This window comes from Thamnophis sirtalis, unplaced genomic scaffold, assembly GCF_051295495.1.
Source record: "Thamnophis sirtalis isolate CommonGarterSnake01/CBP01778 unplaced genomic scaffold, rThaSir2_p1.2 scaffold_7, whole genome shotgun sequence".
NCBI classification, from domain to species: domain Eukaryota; kingdom Metazoa; phylum Chordata; class Lepidosauria; order Squamata; family Natricidae; genus Thamnophis; species Thamnophis sirtalis.
Genome location: NW_028261387.1, coordinates 89,416,225 through 89,432,236, shown reverse-complemented (window position 1 = coordinate 89,432,236; position 16,012 = coordinate 89,416,225). Strand labels below are relative to the sequence as shown.

Here is a 16,012-nt window from a genome sequence, read left to right as displayed (position 1 = left end):
ATTCTGGGAATTGAAGTTTATGGTCCTCAGTTGAAAAAATTGGAGATCCCTGCTCTAGATTGCTTGACATGGAGAACTACCTGTCAATTTCAGCTGCTCTCAATTTCTCCCCTTTGCCAATTGGTTCCTTGAATTGGCTGTTTTTTTCCCTACAAGTCCCAACAAAATTTGAATATATTACGGTAGGCTTTTCCCTCCAAAAAATTGTCAGCATTCCAACTAACTCCTCATTGCAATTCAGAACTCCGAGACAAAGTCCATCGAAGTAAAATGTTATTAGAGAAGTCATATTGGCACATCTGGGGAAACCCGAATGTGAAAGCCTGCATTTTCCCCCACCCACACTAAAACTCACACCCTGCCCTGTCCAGTGACATTCACATCACATGGCCCAATCAACCCCCCTATCTCAGCTGCCACCAAACTTCGGTCACTCCCATCCAGGTGCCAGCAGCCCGACCTTGATCTCATGTGAAATAATGTGGCTACCCCAACACAAGTAGCAATAGCAGTCGCAATAGCAGTTAGACTTATATACCGCTTCATAGGGCTTTCAGCCTTCTCTAAGCGGTTTATAGAGTCAGCATATTGCCCCCAACAACAATCCGGGTCCTCCACCTCGGAAGGATGGAAGGCTGAGTCAACCCTGAGCCGGTGAGATTTGAACAGCCGAACTGCAGAACTGCAGTCAGCTGAAGTAGCCTGCAGTGCTGCATTTAACCACTGCGCCACCTCGGCTCTTAAGTGACATTGAGCTGGCCACATCCACCATGGCCAGACCCCCCCCCCAGCCGCCCTCCCCCGAGATCAAACACAACTCTGATGCAGCTCTCAATGAAATCGAGTTTGACATCCCTGCTATAAATCCCTCAATTCCCCACCATTCAGTTAGAACCGAAGAAGTTTCTTGCATGAGAAGTGAAATGTTTTCAAGAGGCGGGGGGAGGGAAATGAAGAAAATCCAGTTACCTTTTATAAAGCACCTTTGGGGACAACCATGACCTGGATGATTGAGAATCTCCATAGAGATTTCTTTGAAGACATTTTGCTTCTCATCCAAGAAGCTCCTTCTGAGCTGAAAAAGCTTCTTGGATGAGAAGCGAAACGTCTTTAAAGAAAAACAAGAAAGTCCAGTTGCCTCTTGGAAAAAAGCCCCTTTGGGAACAACCAGGACCTGGATGATGGAGAATCTCCATAGACATTCCCCTGCGGAATATTCTTTTCAACTCACCTTGTGGGCCTTGATCTCCAACAGGTCCATCCACGCCTTTGCCAGCGACTCCTTTGTCTCCCTTCTCACCTGAGTCCCCTATAAAATTTAAATAAAACCCATCCATCAGAAAGGACACCCTTGGTAAGCCGACTTGGGAAAGAAACATCAAATCCAACCTTTCGTAGGTTTTAATGCATGGCAGGTACTCCTCAACTTCTGACCACAAAGCCTGAGCCCGGAATTTCTGTGGCTCGAGGAGGTTTGTAGATTGTAGATTGTAGAAGTTTATTTATATGCCGCCCTTTTCCCTGGGGGGACTCAGGGCGGCTCACAACCCAAGGGGGAGGGGGAGACAAACTTTTAACATATAAGACAATACATAATTAAAAACACAACATTCATACCATTCGGGCGGGTTAGCCCCAGGCCTGACAGGATAGCCAGATTCTGAGGGCTGTGCGGAAGGTCTGGAGGGTGGTGAGGGTGTGAATCTCCACGGGGAGATCGTTCCATAGGGTCGGAGCTGCCACCGAGAAGGCTCTCCTCCGCGTAGTTGCCAGTCGGCATTGACCGGCAGATGGAACTCGGAGGAGGCCTAATCGATGAGATCTAATAGGTTGCGTGGAGGTAATTGGCAGTAGGCGGTCTCTCAAGTACCCAGATCCACTACCATGTAGTGGTAGTGACAAGTGGTTATGGGTGACAAGTAGCACCTTGAAGCGCACCCGGAGATCGACAGGTAGCCAGTGCAGCTCGTGGAGGATAGGTGTTATGTGGGTGAAGCGAGGTGCACCCACAATCGCTCGCGCGGCCGCATAACACGTTTGCCCCAGTTTACATCCTTTCTTGCCAGAGTTGTTGTGAATCACTGCAGTTGTTAAGTTAGTAGCGTGGTTTGTTACATGAACCTAGGTTCCCCCTGGACTTTGCTTGTTAGAAGGTCGCAAAAAGTCCCACAGGTGTTTTTTTCAAGAAGCAACTGGACTTCCTGGTTTTTCTTTGAAGACATTTCGCCTCTCATCCAAGAAGCTTCTTCAGTTCTGACTGGATGGTGGGAAATGCCCTTTCTTGGATGAGAAGCGAAACGCCTTCAAAAATAACCCAGAAAGTCCAGTTGCCTCTCAAAAAAGCACCTTTGGGACAACCACGACCTGGATGACTGAGAATCTTCATAGCTAACGTCTATGAGTACATGAATACATGCCATTTTGATCAAGTGACCATGGGGATGCTGCAATGGTCATAAAGTGTGAAAAACGGTCATAAGTCACTTTTTTCGGTGCCATTCAGAGGTGGTATTCAGCAGGTTCTGACCAGTTCTGGAAAACCGGTAGCGTAATTTTTGAATAGTTCTGAGAACCGGCAAATACCATCTCTGGCTGGCCCCGCCCTCATCTATTCTCTGCCTCCTGAGTCCCAGCTGATTGGGAGGGAATGGGGATTTTGCAATAACCTTCCCTTGCCACTCCCCCCAAGCCACTCCCACCAAGCCACTCCCACCAAGCCATCCCCACCAAGCCACTCCCCCCAAGCCATGCCCACCAAGCCATCCCCACCAAGCCACTCCCCCCAAGCCATGCTCACCAAGCCATGTCCACAAAACCTGTAGTAAAAATATTTGAATCCCACCACTGGTGCCATTGTAACTTCTAACAGTCGCTAAAGAAATGATCATAAGTTGAGGACTACCTGTAATCTCTTTGGGGCTTTACTCACCTCTGGGCCCAGGAGCTCCCAAATGCCCTGGGGGTCCCCTGTATCCAGGTGGGCCACGGGCCCCAGGATGTCCAATGCTCCCCATTGCTCCAGCAGGTCCCGGAGGTCCAGCGGGCCCAGGCTTCCCCATGAGTCCAGGAGCCAAGGGTTTCCTTAAATTAGCAGCTAACTGGGCAATGTGCTCTGGAATTAAAAACAAACAAGCTTAAAAACTGCAGGGTGGATTTTTATCAGTCACTGGAGGCAGTGGAAGCATTCAAAGCATTCCCAGAGAAGCTTGCAAACAAACATGTTGTTATAAAATAAAGCATGCCAAACCATTTTGGATTTAAAAAAAGGTTTTAGCCCTTTTTTTGAAAGACTGAATTTTAGCCACTTGCTGCAAATTTGTTGTGGGCTTTAGCCTGTTTTTTAAAAATACAAAATAAATACACAGAATAATTAGATAGATAGATGATATGGGCAGAAGACAGAAAGAGATAGATGATGGAGAGAGAGAGAGGGAGAGGGAGAGGGAGAGGGAGAGGGAGAGAGGGAGAATATGATGGACGGGCGGACGGATGGATGGATGAATGGATGGAGATACTAGACAGAAATAGACGAATGTAGATACACACACACAAACAAACACATAGCTACACATGTGCACAATTGGTGCCAGCTGGGACACTCAATATATACGTATAGCTCATCTGGAAATAGTCTTAGTTCTCATTCTTCCCAAATAGATAAAAACACTATCTCTAGAGCAGTGTTTCTCAACCTTAGAGACTTTAAGATGGGCAGACTTTCAACTCCCAGAATTCCCCAGCCAGCATGTTAACAGAATAACAGAGTTGGAAGATCTTCCATTCCAACCCACTACTCAAATACGAAACCCTATACCAATGGCAAACCTTTTGTGGCTTGCATGCTAAAAGTGGGGGAGGAGTGCAGTGGGGGCCCACAGGCTCCAGAGGCTTTATAGGAGCTTGGGGAGGGCGAAAACAACCCCCCACCCCCCTGGAGGTCCTCCAGAGGCTTCAGGGAAGCTTCCAAAGCCTCCAGAGTGCACAAACCCAGCCATACGGGCAAACCAGAAGTTCGGGAACGGACTTCCAGTTTGCTCGTAGGACCGGTTTTAGCCCTCCAGAGCCTTCAGGGGCCTTCCAGAGGCTTCCCTGAAGGCTCCAGAGGATGAAAAATGGTCCTACGAGCAAAAACGGTCCTACGAGATGGAGCTCTCGTCTCACAATCAGGAGGTTGTGACTTTGATCCTGGTTAGTGGTAAACAGGGGTGGGTTCCTCCCGGTTTGCACCGGTTTGCACGAACCGGATCGTCGGTGAACCGGGAAGTAATTAACTTCCAGAACGCCGGTACCACTCCTGGCCCCTGTCGCTGGGTGCCTGCAGGGTTTTTCTTTTTAAAAAGCGCCTCTCCGGATGATCTTGAAAACCTGCAAGGTTGCTTTGGAAGGGGACAGATGGGCAGCATTTCCCCCTGCCCTCCTACCTGGGAGTCTGCAGCCTTAAAGCAAGCCTTTGCACAGTAAAGAAAATCTCATGAGCGAGAGAAGTTCTTAATTGCCTTTACTGTGCAAGTTGCGGAAGCTTCCGAGGCTGAAGGCAACCAGAGATGGGGGGGGGAATGCTGCCTGTCTTCCCCCTCCCAAAGCAACCTCGCAGGTTTTCAAGATCGTCTGCAGAGGCATTTTTAAAAAGAAAACGGTCTTCTTGGGAGGGGGAATGGGCTGCACTCAGAGGAGCCGGCGCTTGGGGTGCCCTGAAACAACGCATCCCCGCCGCCTCGTTCTACTCAGCAAGCGGGGACATCCCGTCTGTGCCCGCTTCTGCTGCCGCCACCTCCGCTCCCAAACGCAACTGTCAGTTGCGAGCAGGTGCCTGAAGCTGCTGCTTGCAGTCATTTACGGCTGCAGATAGATTGTGCCTGTAGCGGGAAGCTCTTCGCCCTGTGAGAGCTCCTCTCCAGCACTCCTAGTTTGGTAACATCATCAGTGCTAGAAGGGAGTGGGGTTGGGGGGAAGGAGGAGAAAGTTAGGACAAAAAAGAAAAAGATAAGGAGGGAGAGGACTGTGGGGTCCTTTGGTGTTCTCTGAACGTGGTAGTTTTTAATTATTTTAGGGAATTTTTATTTATTTATTGTTTATAGAATGTTTATTACAAGAAATGTTATTCCTTTTTGCAAATGTTTTATTTATGATGCAATATGTTGCTTTTAAGTGTTCAGACCAGGTTTATGTGTCTCAAAGTGGCTGCTTTTCTATGGGCAGGCCAGGTTTGTTGCAAGGCAGTGTGTTTCACCCTCCTTGTTTAGGTAATTCTGAGGTAGTTGATGGTTCTGTGAGCGCCTGTCCTTTATAATTTTCCACATTGCCTTGATGGTTTTTATTCCAGTGACTTTGTCTTTCCTGTCCTTGGCACTTTTTTTTGTGGGGGGGAGGGTTCTTATTTTTTTGGTGTTTTCCTAGCACTGTCATAGTTTGTGTGTGTGGGTCTGTGTGGTTGTGTAATGTCCCGCAGTTATCTACGCATTAATAATGATCTAGTAATATTAATAATATCTAGTAATTAGTAATATCTAGTAATAACATTGTCTTGGCCACTCCCACCAGGTCACATGGGTGGCAGGCCACTCCCATCCGGTCACATGGGTGGCAAGCCACTCCCATCCGGTCACATGGGCAGCAAGCCACTCCCACAAAGGAGGCCATGCCCACAGAGTAGGTTCGAACAATTTTTGAAACCCACCCCTGGTGGTAAATATGTATGTTTCTGAGCGCAAAGAGAAAATCTGGCCAGTAAACACTCAGTGGGCCCAACGGCACCTTGATGCAAGGGACTACAGGGTCTTTAAAAGAAGGGGAAAGAAAAAATTTTTGGAGTTACCCAAGGGATGGATTTCAAACCATCCTTATTCCAGTATCTCATATGCTTATTCAGAAATGTCAAATTCCTAAGTCCTGCTTGAAGGCCAATGAATAGAATAGAATAGGCAGGAAACTCTACACCACTCCAGGCAAATGGTTATCTAATCTCTTCTTAAAAATTCCCATTGTTGGAGCATTTATAACTTCTGGAGGCAAGTTGTTCCACTGATTCATTGTTCTAACTGTCAGGAAATTTCTCCTTCATTCTAACTTGTTTCCTCCCCAACCTCCTCACTGTCCGACTCTGCTGCCGGCTTCACTGGCCACTGGCAGGCCACAACAGAAGCCCTTCGGACTCTTCGAAGGATTTGCTCAGGTTGTAGGACTCGTCACCGGAAACTTTTTAAAAATCTTTTAACGACCCCGTAATCCCTTGCAGTGGAGTGGAGTCGGGGCAACTGAATGGAGCTGAGAGTTTACTAGCCGGATGCCCTTCCTGTCACCAATGCGAAGTTCACAGCTGGTATTTACTCATTGTGCCCAGAGAGAGAGAGAAATATCTGCCTTTACCTAGGATCAAACTCACAGACACCTGATTGTGAGGCGAGAGCTCCCCCTCTAGGCCACCGCCTCACTCGCTTGTCACCAACGATCCATTTGGCAAAATAAATATTATCTCCTTGCCCAAGAATTTGCAGCTGTACTCACCGCTGATCATTCCGTCGCAGAGTTCTCGGATGCGTTCCTCACTAGCTTCTTTTCCCTAAAATTAAAGGAAAAGGTAAAGGGTTTCCTGTGTCAAGTTCGACTCTAGGGGGCGCTGCTCATTTCCTAGCGGAGGGAGCCAGCATTGTCCAAAGACAATAGCAATAGCAATAGCAGTTAGACTTATATACCGCTTTCAGCCCTCTCTAAGCAGTTTACAGAGTCAGCATATTGCCCCCAACAACAATCCGGGTCCTCACTTTACCCACCTCGGAAGGATGGAAGGCTGAGTCAACCCTGAGCCGGTGAGATTTGAACAGCCAAACTGCTGAATTGCAGTCAGCTGAAGTAGCCTGCAGTGCTGCATTTAACCACTGCGCCACCTTGGCTCTCTTCTGTGGTGATGTCACCAGCATAAGCCGAGGTGCACGGAACGCTGCTTACCCTCCCAGCAAAGTGGCACCTATTTATCTACTCGCATTTGCATACTTTCGAACTGCTAGGTGGGCAGGAGCTGGAGCAAGGAACAGGAACTCACCCCATCCCGCAGCACTCGGGTCTCAAACCGAAAGCTGTCAGCTTTCCAGCAGACAAGCTCAGCATTTTTAACTGCTGAGCCATTGTGCCCCTATCCCTAATATTATGCAATGATATTTAGAAATCCCTCAGAAGAGTTGGGGTCTCACTGTGAACATCTCCTCCATCCTCCCTTAATTTGGTCTGCACCAGAGATTTTTATGACTTCTAAAGAGTTGCAATTTATCTTCCAACGTCATGATACCTCGCTACGGAGTTCCCTAAGTAACTCTGCAGCAACCTTTCATTCATTATGAGACTGAAGGTTTTATCGGTAGTTCTCGACTTACCACTTAACATCTGTGGTAAGAAAGGTCGTAAGATGGGGCAAAACTCACTTAACACGTGTTTCACTTAACAACAGAAATTATGGGCTCAGTTGTGGCCATTAGTCGAGGACTATCTGTATTAGGAGTAGCCCAGTGTAAATGAGCTTTGAATTGGAATCGGAAGAAAAAGACGGGAAGACCAGCACCAACAAACAATTGCAGAAGGCGTCACGGTTCCGACAGATGCCCTAATTAACTCATGAGTCTCGAGCCAAGTTTCAAAAGAAAACCAGCTATTTATTAGGAGCAGCATGTCGGCATCTACTCCAGTGAGGTCAACTCTGCCGCACGTAATTTATGGCTCAACTTTGACCTGATTTCCCACAAACTTCCTCTCAGTCTGTGTCATAAATCACATTCTCCACCGAGGCACTCCTGCGGGCTGTAGAAATCCACGCCTCACAAGCTGGCTCTTGGAATTGGAGATCTGAAAACTGGAAGAAGGTATGCGTGGAATGTGCTCCCCCCCCCCTCTTGCTGCCCATGGCAACTCGAGAGCAGACTAGAAATGCTTTGTGAGTTGACACAAGGCTTTGTCCAGAACCTCTTACCGGAGGGCCCGTTTTCCCCACAATCCCAGGGATTCCTTGCTCGCCTTGCAAACCCATTTTGCCAGGATGGCCTGGAATTCCTGGAAGTCCAGCAGTTCCATTGGGGCCGTGGACTCCTTTCGGGCCGGGCTCTCCTCTCTGTCCTGCCTGCAAAAGAAGAATGAAGAACATCCCAAATCCGTGATGGGAAACCTATGGCACATGTGCCACAGGTGGCACGCAGAGCCCTTTATGTGGGCACGCCAGCCGTCGCTCCAACCCCACTCCTGGTCAGCTGGTCTTTGGGTCTCTGCTGCACATGCGTGTAGAGGGGGGGACGAATGCATGGGGGTTGTCTGCTCGCAATGCATTTTGGAGCCTCGTGCGCCTTCCCCCTCCCCATTTTGGGCCTGGAAGGCATCGTGCACCAACCTGGAAGCCAAAAATGGGGCGCATGCACGGGGGAGCATGAGGTTGTTTCATGCACAAATGCCCAGCAGGTCACACATGCATGTGTGGGGGTGGGGCGCATGCAGGGGGCTGCTCACATTGCATTTTGGGGCCTCACATGCCCCGCCATGCCCTGTTTTGGGCCTCCTGCACCAACCAGGAAGCGAAAAATGGGCGGTGGCGGGGTGGATGTGTGTGTGTGGGTCACGCATGCATGCGCAGCAGGTCACACACGCATGCACCGGAGCAAGGTGCACACGGGGGGGTGTCGTGCACACTTTTGGCACATGACAACAAAAAGGCTAGCCATCACTGTCCTAAATGGAGAAGCTGTGGCCACTAAGTTGGGCCTAAAAGCCCTTGAGGGATGCAGCTGCCTTATAGCAGTGTTCTCCAACCTTGGCCACTTTAAGACTTGTGGACTTCAACTCCCAGAGTTCCTCAGCCAGCTTTGCTGGCTGAGGAACTCTGGGAGTTGAAGTCCACAAGTCTTAAAGTGGCCAAGGTTGGAGAACACTGCGTTATACAAGTTAAGCAAACCTCTAATCATGATCTGGACGTGTGACTGACTGGTAACCATCATGGGCGCTAACTAGGCAGAGGACGTTGGGTTAAAACTGGCCCCAAGTTAACCAGTCAGCTTCCATGCTCAAGGTGGGACTAGAACTCAACATCTCCTGGCTTCCAGGCAGCACCTTATCCACAAGACCAAACTAGCTCCATCAATCAATGAGAATAGGGCTGGAAGGGACCTTGGAGGTCTTCTAGTCCAGCCCCCTGCTCAAGCAGGAGACCCTACATCATGTCAGACAGATGGCTGTCCAGTCTCTTCTTAAAAACCTCCAGTAATGAAGCACCCACAACCTCTGAAGGCCAGCTCCTCCATTGGTTGATTGTCCTTAGGAAGTTTCTCCTCAATTCCATGTTGCGGCTCTCCTTGATTAGTTCCTATCGCTTGTTTCTTGTCCTGCCTTCAGGTGCTTTTGAGAATAATTTGACCCCCTCCTCTTTGTGGAAGACCCTCAAATACTGGAATACTGCTATCATATCCTCCCAGGTCTTTCTTTCCTAAAGACCGGCCATACCAATTCCTGCAACCGTTCTCTCTACGTTTTTGTCTCCAGGTCTTTAATTCTCTTCGTTGCTCTTTTCTGCACTTTTCCCAAAGTCTCAACATCTATTTTGTAATGGGAGACCAAAACTGGATGCAGGATTCCAGGTGTGCTCTCTCTCCTATATGTTTTGTTGGAACTGCCCTCCTGTCTTGCTCAGGCCAGCACCACATCAGTGGTGGGTTGCAGGTGATACGCCCCAGTACGGGTGTACTGGAGCCTGCCCGGAGCATCGGATACCATTCCGGTACTGTGCTCCGCCCGCCCAAGCTCCATACCGGTCTTTTAAGTCTTCGGCACTTCTGTGCACGCGCAGATGCTCTGCTGAGCAGCTGGAGCATTGTGGAGACTCGCAGAGGCGCTAAGACTCATGCGCATGCTGCACACGTCCATGTGTACACCACTGGACCCATTCCAACCGTACCGGTTGGAACGGGATCCAGAATTCACCTCTGCACCACATGCAAATAGCTTTCGCTTAAAGCACTGGCTGCTATATTGTTGGCCTTCTGTTTTGCGCTGCTGGCGGGGACTTTTAAATGAAATATAAGAATGGCGGGGAAGCAGTCAGGAAGCCTTTTGTAAGTGACATTCACTTTCCTTTGCACAGCTTCCTCTGACAGCGACGTCTCGGATTTTTAAAAAATAAAAACCACCAGGCAAATGAGTACAAATCCATATAATGAAAAAAAGTATAGGATACTCACTTCCCCTTTCTGTCCAGGAGAGCCAAAAGGGCCCTAAGAAAAGAAGAAAGAAATTGAAATAAAGTTATTTCTTTCAATCCCATGCAGGAAACCAAAATGAAACTGAAGAATCTGGATTGCTTGTCATTGCAGCTCACAAATACGCCATCCAAATTTATCATCTGAACAACTTACTCGGGGATTGAAGTAGAATTAAAGAATGCTAGAGTTGGAAGGACTATAATGTCAGAGTTTGTTGCAGAAAAATCCAGAAGCACACGCAGATAACTGATGCAGCTGGATTCATTAACTTCTTTATACACATAAGAATAGATGAATAAATGTACAATACCAACAGGTGATTCTTCCAAGTAAACACAAGGCAGGAAAGTTACAGGCAAACACAAGCAAGTTAGTTTTGTATGAGACAAGCCCAGACAGACTGCTAGTTTAGTTATCAGAGCAGCAGACTGCTTAAGTTTCTGTTTCAATTCTCTGCACAGACTCAAAAGGTTGCAGGCTAACCCACGCCCTGGATCCAAGCCATCTGGCATGGCTCTCAGTCACCAAATAGTTTCCATTGGCTGACCCAGTTGCCATGCCTATATATTGGTTGACCTTGTTCCTATGTCTCTCCCAGTCATGAATATTCTAAGTGTCAACCTTTGTATAGTGTGAGAATACACTCTGCATTTCCAGCATCGTGGATGAATATAAGCGGGGTGTTTCCCTAGAGTAACCTTCATCATGCTGATTCAGTTCTGTATCATATCTTCAGTTCCGAGATCTTCTACTCCAGAGCCTTGCAGATGTGTCGAGGAGTTAGTTAAAAATAAAATTAAAAAGATCCCAGGACCACTGAATCAGCAGACAAAGCTGTAGTTTAGTGCTTCTCAACTTTGGCAACTTTAAGATATGTGGACTTGAACTCCCCAGGCTTTCATGCTTAAGGCGGGACTGGAACTCACTGTCTCCTAGTGATTGGCCAAAATTCATCCAGCCAGCTTTTGTGCCTAAGATCAGACTAGGACTCACTGTCTCCTTGTGATTGGCCCTAAGTCACCCAGCTGTTTTCATGCCTAAAATGGGACTAGAACTCACTGTCTCCTGATGATTGGCCCTAAATCACCCAGCTGCTTTCATAGAACTCATTGTCTCCTGATGATTGGCCATAAGTCACCCAGCTGCTTTCATGCCTAACATGGGACTCACCCAGCCAGTTTTCATTACATACCTGTTCTCCTTTACTTCCTGGTAGTCCATCTGTCCCAGCAATGCCCTATACAGGAAAACAGAAAGAATATATTTATCAAAAAGGAAAACAAGATTTTAGAGTCACTACAGTTGTTGGGCTAATGATGATTGATGTTAATTTTCTTATGAATCAACATCTGGTAGCTTCCTGGATGTGCCGTGCAATTTTCTTGGCAGCATTAGGTCTCCCTTCATGTTCTTCTGAGATGTTCTCAGAACATCTCAACTCACTAACCCTACATTCCTGGAATTTCCTGGTGGGTTTCCTATCCAATATTAACCTCAAGCCTGCTTAGCTTTGTAGGAAGTTAGCACCCACCCTTCTCTGAGAAGAATGAAATATTTTCAGAAATATTAAAAAAGGCAGAATATTATATTTCCCTGGATGAGAAACGGAGAAACATGTTTTTTTAGAGGGAGAAAGCAGCCCCCCACCTTTCTTAATAGCCCTCAGCAGATGTCAGCATTTAAGAGACAAAGAGGTTATTGAAATCTAGGTAGCTCTATTCATAGACACAAATTCCCTGCAGAGAGGTCTGAACAAAGGTAGGGTTAGCTCTCAGACACAGTAGGAATTGCCCCAAAAGGCCTTTCATTGCATCAGCCCAAACCTAAACCAAACTAACTCAGACACACTCCTAAGATTTGTACATGGCACCTGGAGAGTCTGACAACAACCAATAGAATACATGTTCTTGTACAGGAACAGGAGGCTCAAGTGCAAAGCCCAAGATAAGATATAAATACAGCCCACTCCAACTCCATGTGGTCAGTTGCACCAGAATCACACGTCCTTGGTTGTTCTGCTTCATCAATAAATGGACCCTCTTCCTAATCAGCTCGAGTCTATTCTACATATCAAAGATCTACCTCCTTCAGGCAGAGCCATAATAGGAATCCCAAAGTCTTTTCATTACAACATCACCCAGCAAGGCTCAACCAAGCTTGGGACTCGGGACAGCCCACAGAGTTGCCCCTGCATGGCCACATGGGAGTCTGACAACCAATCAGAATACAAGCTCAGGTTCAAAGCCCAGAGAGGGCATAAAACCCAGGCACCCTCAGCATCTCTTCCCTTTTCTGCCCAGGACCTCAAACCATGTGGTCCTGTCCATTGTTAATAAACCTTCTTTCCAAGCAACTTCCATGAATCCAGTGTCTTTCCCCCCCCCCCCACTTACTAAATCCAGATGGACATTTCTTCCAACAGGTGGTTTTTCCAAAAAGCAATTGAACTTTCTTGATTCCTTCCCCCCTCCCGCTTTTAAATCATTTCACTTCTCATCCAAGAAGCTTTTTGGATGAGAAGCGAAATGTTTTCAAAGGGGGAAAAAATACAACAAAGTCCAGTTGCCTTTTGGAAAAATCACTTTTGGGTCTCTGAACGCAAAGCTTTGAGCTCTAAGAAAGTGACTTTAATTCAAGGTTAAACCTTCAATGAAGAAGATTTTTTAAAAATAGGACGCTTTTCAACAATTTTATGAGTTGTTACATCTATTTGCTGCCCTTGGTTAGAAGTAAACTTTCTCATGTAAACCAGAAGAGGGCTTCCTTGTTCCAGTATGTGGAAAATTACTGCCAAGGAAAGGAACAAAATGTGCTCTATTTGTATTATACAGTTCTACACAATTCACACTTTCTGACATTTATGCAGCAGGCAGCCACGTGTGATTCTAAATCTGTTTTGCGAATGAGTATACAAAAACATATGGGATCAATAAACGTGTTAAGGAAGAAGTATGCAAAAATATGTCCGTTAGATTAAACTACCTCGAACTTAACTGAAGATGGAAATAACTTCTCAAAACTTAAGTTGTAGCTCTGGGTAGTCCTCAACTTACAACTCCAATCGGGATCAGAATTTCCCTTGCTAAGCAAGACAATTTTCAAGTGATTCGCACTCAATTTTACTACCTTGTCCCCCCATAGTCCTTAAGTGAATCACTGCAGTTATTAAGTGAATAATGTGGTCATTAATCCGATCTGGCTTCTCCCATTGACCTTGTTGGTCAAAATAGAATTACAGCACACATTACTAGAGAAAAGAAGGACCAGTGTAAGTATAATCTTTATTGTCATTGTCCATAAATACAATGAAATTGGATCCCCACTCCCCAGGGGGGAAATGATAGCAGCATTCCAGTATTTGAGAGGCTGCCACAAAGAAGAGGGAGTCAAGCTATTCTCCAAGGCACCTGAGGGCAGGACAAGAAGCAATAGATAGAAACTAATCAAGGAGAGAAGCAATCTAGAATTCAAAACAGTGAGGACAATTAACCAATGTTTAAAGGAAATGAATTCAAGACTTCGCCCATTGCATCTCAATCCTTGGTCAGCTACACACAATTTGAAGCTTTGACCAAAAGAACCAGAGAAAGCTCTTCTGTTCTGACCAAGGCTTCCCAAGAGCATGAAGCAAACTCCTGGTCCCAACAAAAAACCCTTTTATTAATTTGCTGTGAATTCTGCTCATTCACATCCAGCAAAGTCTTTCAAGGGAGAATTCAGTCACAGACCTTATCTGGCTTGGAGAGCTGCCAGGTTGATATCTGCAAAACCTGGCAAGGAGTCTCAGAGAGTCACGAGAGAATTAATTGTCTCCTGCAAACTCCACTCCCCTTTCACCCCTCTTTTATTTCCTCTGGGAGGGACCATTCATCGTCTAACTGTGGCCTTACTCCCAAGTCGACCCCTGTTCTTTAGCTGTTCCCTTCGTCTGGCAACTCTGCGAATGCACACACTGGGAACAGGCTCCAGCTGTTCTTCTGCCTCACTGATGTCTGACTCTGAAGGCAGCTGATAACTGTCAGATGGCCCTGGACCCCTCTCTGCCTCTGACACAGAGCCCTCATCAGAGCCTTCCCCAGACTCCAGGACTGGCCCATGTTCCTCCCCAACCTCCTCACAGTCCGAATCTGCTGCCAGCTCTGCTGGCCACTGGCGGGCCTCAACATCTTCTTTCTGCAACACCAGCTCTGCCCCTTTCCTGCACTGGTACAGTGTTGCAACATACCTACCAAAAAGATGGAACTTGCGTTGCTTTGGATAACTGTACCATTTACACATGCGCTGTTTGGGGCACAAACTAATTTTTCACACCGTAATCAAACCATAATATGGTTTGTGTGGTTAGTTGATTGGATGAGCCCAGCCACTGAGATTTATTCTGTAAACCAGGATTAGACAAACCATGGTTTTAATATGATTTATGCATCCGAAGAATTGAGATCTTTATCTTACCTGGTTACCTTTGGGTCCCGAAACCCCAGTAGGACCCTGGAAACAAATAAAGAAAAAGCATGAAAAAGAATTGCCAGAAACAATTGACCAGCAAGTTACTCAAATCGCAAAGACACAATATAAATAAGTACCGTATTTTTCGGAGTATAAGACGCACCAAGGTTTTGAAGAAAAAAAAGTTTTTGTACTCTGCAAACCTCCCAAAAACGGCCCGTTTTTCATGAAAACGGATCCGTTTTCCACCCCAAAAAGGCATGAATAACCTTTAGGGGGTTTGCAGAGTGGTCCTGGGGGATGCCCCCCCAAAATGAGCAAAAACTGACCCATTTTTGTTAAAAAATTGCAGGAGGCTTATAGGAGTACACCTGGGAGCTGGAGGAGGGTAAAATTGAGCAAAACACAGCCCATTTTTCACTCATTTGTGCCTTCCCCAGCCCCCAGGAGCTCTCTGAAAGCCTTCTAAAGGCATTGCATGGCCATTTTGATGAAGGGGGCGGGGTTTCAGGAGGCAAAAAATGCTGCATTCAGTGTATAAGACGCACCCAGATTTCCACCTTTTTTGAGGGAAAAGGGTGCGTCTTATACTCCAAAAAAATACAGTACCTTTTGGATTAGCTAAGTCTATGTCGGAATGGTTTTTAAAAATTATTTACTTATTTGTTAAATTTGTTTGCCGCCGCTCTTGCCACACAGCGATTTAAAACAATCTCTTCTCTATTGCTTAAATTTAAAACAGTATTTGGAGCACTTTTGCAATAGATTGTGTTTCTCACCCTTGGCAATTTGAAGAAATGTGTGGACTTCAATTCCCCTGGCTGGGGGAATTCTGGGAGTTGAAGTCCACACAGCTTCAGGTTACTAAGGGTGAGAAACACTGCAGTAAATGCTGGGGGCGGCATGCTCCACCCATTTCATGTTCTGTTCTAAAATGACATTCCATGCAATTAATCCACAAATGTGGGTGGAGCTGCCATCAAGCCCCGCCTTCCACCCAACAGGTGTTTTGAAACAACTGGTCTTTTAAAAAGGCATTTCTTAATTTCTCTAACAGAGAAAACAACAGTAATTATTTTTAAGAAGGTTTTTAAGAAGAGCTTAGGCAGCCACTTGTCCTGAATGGTATATAGGATCTCCTGCTTGAGCAGGGGGTTGGACTACAAGACCTTCAAGGACCCTGCCAACCCTGTTATACTGTAGCTGATAATTTAATAACAGTAACATCCAATTGTAACTAACTAACAGTAGTTTAATAACAGTAACAACTAACATCTATGCAGTAGGAAAATCTTGCTTTGCAGCCATCTTTCATCAATGGAAATATTTTAAATCGATTC

General features: G+C 46.4%; 1 protein-coding gene across 1 annotated transcript in view; it reads right to left on the bottom strand.

Annotated features, from left to right (window-relative positions):
* COL9A3 (collagen type IX alpha 3 chain) overlaps nucleotides 1–16,012 on the bottom strand; it is a 53,193-nt gene that overhangs the window by 1,728 nt on the left and 35,453 nt on the right. Inside the window, exons 20-26 of the mRNA XM_087720869.1 lie at nucleotides 14,679–14,714; nucleotides 11,419–11,463; nucleotides 10,206–10,238; nucleotides 7,958–8,104; nucleotides 6,505–6,559; nucleotides 2,930–3,112; nucleotides 1,232–1,309 (exon numbers count right to left, since the gene is read on the bottom strand). Coding sequence (XP_087576995.1) covers nucleotides 1,232–1,309; nucleotides 2,930–3,112; nucleotides 6,505–6,559; nucleotides 7,958–8,104; nucleotides 10,206–10,238; nucleotides 11,419–11,463; nucleotides 14,679–14,714 — 577 coding nt within the window. The remainder of the gene's footprint in view (nucleotides 1–1,231; nucleotides 1,310–2,929; nucleotides 3,113–6,504; nucleotides 6,560–7,957; nucleotides 8,105–10,205; nucleotides 10,239–11,418; nucleotides 11,464–14,678; nucleotides 14,715–16,012) is intronic.